Source organism: Sceloporus undulatus, chromosome 2, assembly GCF_019175285.1.
Source record: "Sceloporus undulatus isolate JIND9_A2432 ecotype Alabama chromosome 2, SceUnd_v1.1, whole genome shotgun sequence".
In the NCBI taxonomy this organism is placed as follows: Eukaryota; Metazoa; Chordata; class Lepidosauria; order Squamata; family Phrynosomatidae; genus Sceloporus; species Sceloporus undulatus.
Window position 1 is genome coordinate 301,254,616 of NC_056523.1, and position 10,029 is coordinate 301,264,644.

Below are 10,029 nucleotides of genomic sequence, written 5' to 3' on the forward strand. Positions count from 1 at the left end.
CTGGCAAAACCACTTTTGAGTGTTTCTTGCCTAGAGAAACTGAGTAAAACATGGAGAAACAGAATGTCCCAATTGGCACAGGAGTCAGACAAGGCTGCATTCTTATGAAACGGATACAAAGAGGAGTGAAAATAGGAGGAAGGAATGCAAAGAGGAGTGAAAAAGGAGGAAGGAATATCAGCAATCTAAGAATATGCAGATGACACCATAGTACTAGTAGAAAACGTCATAGACCTAGAACAACTACTAAGGAAGATCAAGGAAGAAAGTGGCAAAGACAGACTTACTACATGAAGAAAACAAAAATAATGACCTATGGAGGATCATTCAGCCTAGACAAGTGAGGAAATAGAAATAGTGAAAGAGTTCCCATATCTTGGATCAGTCATTGGCGGGATACAAACCGCCATTTAGTACGTAGACAATACGTACTAGGGTTAGGAAGGGGCGGTGCTTCCCGCACCCCCCTAACCCTAGTACGTATTGTATACGTACAAGATGGCGGCGCCCTCTACATGGGCGCGCCATCTTTACGTACTGGACGCACAGCGTCAGACGTGTCGCGCGCCCTATGACGTCCGAGTCCGCGCCAGGCGCCTCGCGACGTCATTGAGGCGCCGCAAAAAGAAGCTCCGAAATGGAGCTTCTTTTTGCTCCGCGCGGGAGTCGCGCGGTTTGGCTGCTGCGGCTCCCGCGCGGAGCAAAATGGGCGGCGGCGGCGGACCGCCGCAAAACGCGGTCTGTACCCCACCATTGATAAGAATTCCAAGCCTGGGTGCAGGCAAAAAGCCCCTTGAAAATTGTGATCTGCATCCATTGGTGAGTACCAATTAGAGTAGACCCACTGATCAACTGTTGAATGATGAGTCAACATACACATAAACTCCCGTTGATTCAACCATTTTATTCTAGTTGATACTAACAATGGGTATCATGCCAGTGTGTTTCCGTATAACCTTCATTGGACATTTTACAATTGCTTTTAATAGTGGCAGGACTTCATGAGGGAAATATTAATATTGTAAAGTCTAAAAGAAAGAAACCTATACATGTTTTTTAAAACAATTCTTCCATATGTGAACATTACACGTACGTTACAAGCTGTAAGGTCACAAGAGTGTGGAACTGGTAAATAAACATTCTTACAGTACATGCATCCTTCCTTCCTTCCTTGTCACCAGCACACACCATGTTCATTGTTATGACAGTATTAGAATTAGATGTGGTTTTTGTCATTGCATATGCTTCTTTCAATGACAGTGACATTAACCTCTCGAAGTGATTCAGATGGCTTTTTTGTCCTGATGTTGGAGAATAGCCAGCCAGCAACGAGACACTTAATACCTGCCTTGAGGTCCATGAAATTTTTGGCAAGTTGACTGTGGACAAATGTTTGTAATCAGTGTTTTAGTTTAATCTTTTAAAATTATTGTAAGCTGTCTTGAATCCCATTTTGGGAGAAAGGAAGGGTATAAATCCCTTAAATAAATAAATAGGGACAGTTGAAGGATATTCATTCTTGAGCTAAGGAGGATTTGCAATTTAGCTTTCTGGAAGCTAAAATGGATGCATGAAGGTTCAGGAAGCAGAGAAGGAGGACAGAAGGTATGGTATCTGCTGTCCTTCTGCTCAAACTTTGCAAGATCAAATTCTGAGCCATGTGTTGCAATTTGTAAAAAAGAAAAAAGGACAATGGATTGGACCCAGACGAGATTGTCATGCTTTAGGACCACTGAAATCAGTGAGAGCTACGATGACTAAAGTTTGCCACACTGGTTTTAATGAGACAAAAGCCAGAGAATTTACCTTGAATTATGAGCCTCTGAGGGGTTTATTCATCTATTTCAATACAATTAAGAAAATGAGTGAGAGACATATGTGTGTGTGTGTGTGTGTGTGTGTGTGTGTATACAGTGTTGTAGGAAACTTTCCCCTGGGGGCAAAATATGGAAACATGTACCTCATTGGGACCTCCCCATCCACACATTCTTACTTAAGCTTTAATAGAACAGCCAAAAAAAAAAAAAAAAAAAAAAAAAAAAGGTCCCAAACTGTTGAACTAATAGTGCTGCTCAAGTGTTCATTTAATGGTCCCACCAAAGAAGAGCATTAAGCAGAGGCTAAACCTTAGTACCAGTCTCCAGAAGGGCTAAAGGGATTCTGAGTGTTGTAGTCCAAAAAGTACCTTTTCTAAGATCTGAGAAAAATACAAAAGGTTTTTTTTTCATTAGCAGTTTTATGAAATACCTGCAACAGCATTAGGTCATTGTCTTTTGTATCGTTATCATAGCATGGGTGACGAATCTGTTTAGTAACTTTAAAGATCTGCTTTGAAGCCTCTGGTTTTTTTAGTGAATGAACTCCAAGAATGACGTTGGCATTTCCCCCACTACAATGATAGAGAAGACAAGTTAGAAGACAGCTAAAGTATATTCTTAGCAAGTATAATGCAAATATCATCTGGAATCCATTTGGTGCTTCTGTTGGTGTGACATAATTACATCACTGTATGTAGTGTAAGGAGGAAAGATGCTTCAGGCACAGCAGCCGTAAAAGAAGAAGAAGGTTGCTGAGAGATTCTATCTCTCTTCTCTCAGCCTCACTCTACAACCCTGGAAAAAGTACAACCAAGGCTAGATTTTAGATTTCTACCAAGCCTGTTCAATCCAGAGGCTTCATACAGCTGGCTATGGCCACTGCAGGGCCTCCTGTGCCTCAAGAGGGTTACTCTGAATCTAAACACATAATACCTATGGTAGCTCAGCAAACTAGGTTTAGAATGTCCAGTTAACTGTTATAGTAATAAGCATCACCTTTAATAAATTACTTATCGGTGGGAATGAGGGAGAAACACTGATTTTGAATGAAACACAATCACATGCCTGTTGAAGCCTTTATTAATATAGTTTATGCATTCCTTATTCTGGCAGAATAGTAGGGGAGTGTAATACCAACAATTGCATGAGCTGACTGGAGATAGGTTTTTGTTGAATAATGAACCTGCACAAAATAACTTTTTCTAGCAGCTGCACTTTGGTACCTCACTGAGAATTGCTGTATAAGTTAGAAACACAGCCATACATTCTGTAGTAACTTTCACCACGTGATGCTGATTCATTTTGTAAAAAATAGACTTTCTGTAAACTTACAGTTCACAGTGGGCTGCTGTTAACACCCAGTTTGGTTTGATTAATGTCCCTCCACAGTAGCCTTTTCCTTCAATTATGGCCATGAAAGGTCTTGAGTGTGGAATTGATTCTCTCCCTCCAATTATATCTGCACACTGATCTAAGTAGAAGGAAGAAACCATGCAAGTTATGAGTTACAGGCAGATACAATGCTGGAGGTTAATCCTTCAATAATAATGTTGCTGTAAAGGAAGCCTGTTGATCATCAAATGGAAAAAGTGCTCACACTCTCATAGGTTTGTGATAAACCAGGCAGGATGCTTCAGGTTGCTACTTATGCATCACCCCAAAGAGGAAATGTATCCACAAAAGATTTCCCCCCTATAAGATGTGCTTCTACTAACTGATGTTGAATACATATTAAGAAATTGCTGTAATTTTAATAGAAAGAGGGGTGACTGTACAGATTATTGGTGCATCCATTAAACTGGAGGCTCATTCACACTGTGCAGTTACAGCACGATTATTCTATTTTAATTGCCATAGTTCTGTCCTATAGAATCCTAATATTGGCAGTTTTGGGTGCCAATTTAGAACTATCTGGTTGATAATTTAGAGAGCTGTGGTGCCTCATAAAACTTCTAAAAACCCAAGATTCCATAGGATGGAACCAGGGCTGTTAAAATGGAATCAAAGTGCTCTATTTGTGTAGTGTGAATGGGGCTCAGGTACTAAGTGCTGAAGTCCAACTTTAAGGCTCTTATTTCCCTCTCTTATAGCTCTTTAAACCAGACTTGGACTGGATAACCCTTAAACAGAAATCATCTTCAGAGGATAATACTCTGGCTGCCCTTTAATGTATCCAACACCTTTGAAAAATTGTGTGTGAGTGTGTGAGAAAAGCTCTGAATAGCTTATACAGTTACTCCCCAGCTTAGCTGTTTGACAACTGTCCTATTCTTGCTGTTCCAGGCAGATAGTTTATTATGCTGTAGTTGAGCTGTCATAATGGCCAGAGGGTTGGCAGGCCAAAACTCCTCTATATAGTAACCTATGTGGAGGTACTTAGTAATAGCTCATATTGATGTCAAAAGTGTCAGGATGAGAGGACTCAGTTCTCAATAACCAAGGAGGTGTCTTAGTGTGTATACAACAAACGAGTTTATTCCAGGATTGAGATAACAGTTTCCCCATCCAAAAAAACTTTAATCTTAATCCTGGAATAAAGTCTTTTGTTTTATACACACTAAGACGCCTCCATGGTTTTGGAGAACTGAGTCCTCTCATCCTGACAAAAAGGTGGAACAACAAGAGGTTGTTTTGAAGGTCTGTGTCAAAATTCCCAGTTGTAATACAGTTGCTACACAGAAATCCAGCTGTTAATACACAATGTGCTAACCAAGCCTGACAATTCCATTTTAACACCAAGGTTCATCCAGTGAAGTTTCAGCATGCCTGATTCCAATGGAACTTAATAACATTAAGCACCATAAAAATTAAGCACCAAGTAAGTGCTAACATTTAAATGAGATTGCTTGATTGATGCAAAAACTATTATAACATATTTATAACTAAATAAAGAAATAGGATGTGTACACAACATGATTAATGTTGTCTGGGTTGTGTTATTTCCTCTCTCCCTCCCTCTATATTACTTTCTCATCCATGTCATTGCTTACCTGCAATTTCATCAAATCCAAATTGGATGCTACTCATTATATTAGGAATGCATAGCAAAACCCTGGACACAAGTCTTAGAGAGGGAAAGGTATTTCTCTCAATTTTTCTAATAATGAGCATTATGCAGTGGGAGTGCAGAACTCTATATAGCTGTCACCCACACTGCAAACACATCTGAAATGATAGCTCTCTTTGATGAAAATAATAGAATTTCCCCAGCAATTCAATATTGCAATAGGATCAAAGTGATACAGCTCAGCAGAAGCTGTAGTTTACTGTTTGATAATTTAAAGGGAAAAAAGAAAGAAAAAAAATGATGTGGTAAAGCAACGTGCTTTTGATCTCATCTGGATTGAAACAGCATGCATAATGTTTTGATTCACACCACAAATATCACTTTAACTCCCTGTAGTTTCCCTCATTTTGCAAATTCCAAGAAGCCATATCTTTACAAGTGAGGACACAAACTGGATGCAAAATTATTTTGGCTAACCTTTTCATTACCCAATATCACATTATTTGCATATTAAATATGTATAGTTGCTATATAGCAGAGGAAAAATACAGATATAGTGGAACAGAACACTTACCTCTGGGAATTCTGAGGAGCAAAATGGCTGCAGAAAGCCACATATCAAAAAGGAGACCCATTATTACTCCTTTATGTTTTCTGCCACAACCATGTATCTAATATATAGTTGCTGTACAAAGGAAGTGGGCTTTGGTTTCTTTCTCATAATGCATTGTTTCAGTAACTGAGAAACCTGCAACGCCTCCAGGTTGACCACTGAAAGTAATCTCTTATTCATTTCTAGGCACAAAAAGTTCATGATTTTTTCATAAAATAACTTGCCCAATGCAATACAAAGTGAAAGAGACAAGGAAAAAGATTCAAGCTTGAGTTCTCAGGCCTGCCGCCTCTTTACGCATTGTGTGGTCTGCCATAAAGAAAAATTTTATATTGTATCTGTGCATCTAAGGTTGCTATCTAAAAATGTTAACATGAATAGACCCAAGTGGAATGTTTGGGTAGATGATCATTTCCTGCTGAGTCAGAAGAAAGCTTTGTGTAAATTAGAAAGATAAGGTGAAAAAAATCATGGGAAGAGGCATCATTTATATAATAAAGAAATGAATAGAAAAGAAGATTCACAATCCAACTGATGTTTTACCCCATTCTTGAAACAAGAGAACATTCTCAAAATTACCATGCTGTCAACACAAAAATATAAAATTGAGGATTAAAAGAAAATCTTAACTGATACTAGAAAAAATATATATATGGGAATGAATTAAATCATGTTTAATGGGGTGATATCTTTGGGGACAGCCCCTTTGGAAAATGTTTACACTCTTCTTCCCTCTATTTTATGAGCCCCATCTACAATGGGGCCCCACAATATGTGTTTAAAGATAGGCAAGATATTCCATCATGTGTTTAATCTCACATCAGTTTTTTGCTGGCCCACAAGGCTAGTTGTGATGGTGCAGCACCACTGTGCAGCTGCTTCGGTGGATTTCTTTGGATATCTCCCTTCATGCTTGTGGTTATACAAGCTGTCTGCCATGGTTCCCCTCTACAGGATGGCCCCACAGTTCTGAACCTTTGGGCATCTACCACTCACTTTGCCCCCTTTTCCCTCAAGTTCCCTTTCTGGCCTGGGTACTTGAGCCTCAAGTTGATCATTGTATGGATCAGTAGATGTGTTGTATAGTGAGTTCACTGTGGTAAGCATGACCAGATTCCCTATCAAAACAAGAACAATCAGGAACAGTAGTAAAAAAGAAGAAGCAAGTAGTAGTTTCTCAATACACAATTAGATCACATATTAACCCTTGAACTATTTAATCATTCATAGCTCCTCCAAATCCTATTCAATTCTTCCCCTAGATGATTGTCCCATCTCTAGTATAGCTTTCTCCTATTTCAATACTACCTTTCCCCTGTCTGCCTTGTGACTGAGACAAGCCTGTTTTGTATCTTTTCTTCCATATCTGTGCTAGACTTGCCCATCTCCTTCTTTTACACTGCCCATCCAAGAACACTGGAAAGTACAAACAAAAATCCATCAGTGATATCTTTATTGGCCAACCAAAATACAAAATATACTTGCTGCAAGCTTTTGAAGCTCCATGGGCTTCTTCATCAGGCAAGACATTACAAACCAAACAGAAGGGGAAAAATGAAGATGTTAGCCAGATGCCTGCATGTTATTTCAGTCCTTGGTAAAGATGTTATGCTTGGGAGGATAACACAGCTACCCCTGCGTGTTTTCTGCATTGTGAGATACCGCATTGTAGCTGCAACAGGGGAACCATGAAGAGTAGCCTGTGGACTGGGACTTCAACCAAGGTATAACATTTTTTTCTTCTTAAATTTGGACTGAATTTTCATGTTTTACCTCTATACCACCCAAATGTTCCTGATGCAAAAACATGGAGACTTCTTGAGGAATCCATTGTTCTCTGCCTACAAAGAGTCCTGTGACCTCACTAGAATGGAGACATATTGGATTGCAAAAGAGGGGTTCCTGTTGAGATGCAAATAGACTTTAAATTTCCTGGACTTTGAAACTCTCCATATTGCCGCATGGCCAGAAGGAGGAGGAGCCTTCCCGCAAAATATATCCTCCTCAGCATAACATCTTTACTAAGAAATGAAACAACATGCAGGCATCTGACTAATATCGCCAAATGTTTCCCCCCCTCCTGTTTGGTTTGTAACATCTTACCTGATGAAGAAGCCCATGGAGCTTTGAAAGCTTGCAACAAGTATAGTGTGCATTTCGGTTGGCCAATAAAGGTTTCAGTTAGCCAATAAAAGTATCCTTGATGGATTTTTGTTTGTAATTATTAAATGGCCCACACAGTTACCCCTGAATGTTTACTGGAAATTACAATCCTTGCTCATTTTTGATAACTTCAAAATTTTGAGAAATCAAACATTTAAGGCCAAATATTTCCTGTCCACTAGAGGGCTCTCAAATTCACATGTACACTATATAAATAGCTATGCTCTCTGAATATATTCGAAGACATAGCAGTGCTAGCTGGGATCATTATGCAGAGGGATCATGCAGCACGTTTGAGAGAGAAATAAGCTGGTGGGATGAAGTAGATGAAGTCTACTTCATCAGATGCATGGAGTGCAGTCTATGAAAGTCCATGAAAGTTATGCTACCAGCTTCTTTCTCTCATAAAAAGGAGAAAGGAAGGAAGGAAGGAAGGGGGGGGGAGAAAATGTGAAGCACCTTTAAGATATATATTTTGCATGAGTTTTCATGGTTACAAACCCACTTCTTGAGATGCAAAGGTGGTACAAGATGCCTTTGCATATTGAATATATTCAGTTTAGCAGTTCATCTCTGGGTGGAAGTGGAAGGACAATTGTATCTGTTTTCCTGTAGTTTTTCTGTACTAAAGTTTCTATTACTTGTATTGCTTTCTCTGTCACTGTAATGACATTTCTGACAAGTTCTGGTACATATAAAAAAATTGTCATTTTTATCCTCAGAAATATCATTACAGCAATATATTCCAATCTGCCACACTACCATAAATTATCCTTTCTGCTGAGACTGTGGAGCAAGGTAAACTTGGATCTGGGTAATGGGGCAGAGATCTAATGTGATACCACTATGTAATTGCAAAGTTGGCAATGTCAGTCAGCCCTGAGGTTTAAGCCAAGATCACTTTTTTGATTTCCTAGCCAATGTCCTCTAGATCTATGGGACTATAGTCCTTATTATCTCCCAGAAAGTGTGACTATTAGGCATACTCGCTGAGGATGATAAGAGTTGTAGTCCAACATGCCTGCAAAGCACTGGGTTGGTAGAGACCGGTTTAAATCATGCACAAACACACACATAACCATCTTAATTTTACACATTGAATATCTTTTATGAGCACTCCCCTCCCCCATATAACTAGCTAAGGTTTCTGTTGGTTCCAAAGACATTCAGTGCAACAGTGAAAGCTATTTGTTTCCTGCATTGGAGTGGAGAGCATTCATTACAAATTTGCATCATATGAACACAACAAAGGAAATCCACCCATTTAACCTTCTTTTATTTTCTTGGCTGTTATTCTGCCCAAACCTACTTAAATCCCATTAATTTCAGTGAGATTAAAGTAGCCTAATTGTATTTAGGATTGAAGTTCTTTTAAATAATCTTTTAATTACCAGTTTGAGGGGAATGTGGGAATTAGGACACAGAAAAGTTACTATTGAATGTACACAGAGATATTTTGTCCTGTACTTTATAAACAAGGTGGTAATGACATGATCTCTCACACTCCGCTTGGTTCTATGCAAAACTCACTGTACTTCCTGCTGGATTCCTCCCCTCTTTCTTTGTTGTTGTTGTTGTTGCTGTGTTGTTGAAAGTTCACTACTGGCTTTCAGTAGACAATGAAGAGTTTACTGGAAATGTTTTCCCCCCGGAAGAGCTATGTTTTGAGAATAGAACTGATCCATTCCAGCTGGGACAAATCTCTGGTTTTATCTTCCAGACAAGGGTAATTTATCCATGTAAATGTTCTGTCAAAGGATGCTTCCTCTTTGGTAATGTGATCTGGGGGTAGGATTACATGTTTACAGAGCAGGGGATCAAGAAGAAGCATTCCTGCATTGTTAAAGAAAATCTTTCGAAGATTCAACAGAAGGCATTGAAAACGAGGCAGTTGCGTCTTTTTTAACAGTCAGAACACAGATACATAATGAAACAGTATAGCTTCACTAGTATTGCTGGATTCCCCCCCCCCCCTCCATATCCGTTCCAGTCTTTTTAAAAACCAAATTATCTATAAGACTGCTTTCCCTCCCCAAATTCTGTATACTGAGGCCTTTGTTGGCCAACCAAGAAATAATGAGAGCAGACAAAATATTTGGGGTTAAACAAGGGCCATCTTTATTGACCTAAAAACCTATTTAAATGTTTGAGGCCCAGGTCTGAGCAAATTAAGGGGGGGTGGCAACCTGGTGTGGGTTTACCTGAGGCACACATGTCCATCTAGGACACCTCCCCAGCCAACTTTGGACAAAAACACCAGACCCCAATGGCTATCCAAATAGATTAGTTGCTATCTTGGATGGTCTTTTTTAGAAGGCCAACCTGAAGGCTCCATCCTAAGTCCTGTGACTTCATAAGAGAGTAAGCCCCCAGATTAGCCCCAAGGATAGACTCTTTCTCAAGCTCCCCCACCAGTCCTGAGTCCCATG

At 39.5% G+C, this 10,029-nt stretch overlaps 1 protein-coding gene across 1 annotated transcript in view; it reads right to left on the reverse strand.

Annotated features, from left to right (window-relative positions):
- Positions 1-9,820, reverse strand: part of LOC121920681 (granzyme A-like) — a 15,126-nt gene extending 5,306 nt beyond the window's left edge. The window contains 7 exon segments of the mRNA XM_042447832.1: positions 1,147-1,218; positions 1,220-1,417; positions 2,248-2,389; positions 3,150-3,288; positions 5,399-5,495; positions 6,434-6,555; positions 9,802-9,820. Of these exon segments, the coding sequence (XP_042303766.1) occupies positions 1,147-1,218; positions 1,220-1,417; positions 2,248-2,389; positions 3,150-3,288; positions 5,399-5,495; positions 6,434-6,555; positions 9,802-9,820 (789 nt within the window).
- Between the last annotated feature and the right edge of the window lie 209 nt (positions 9,821-10,029).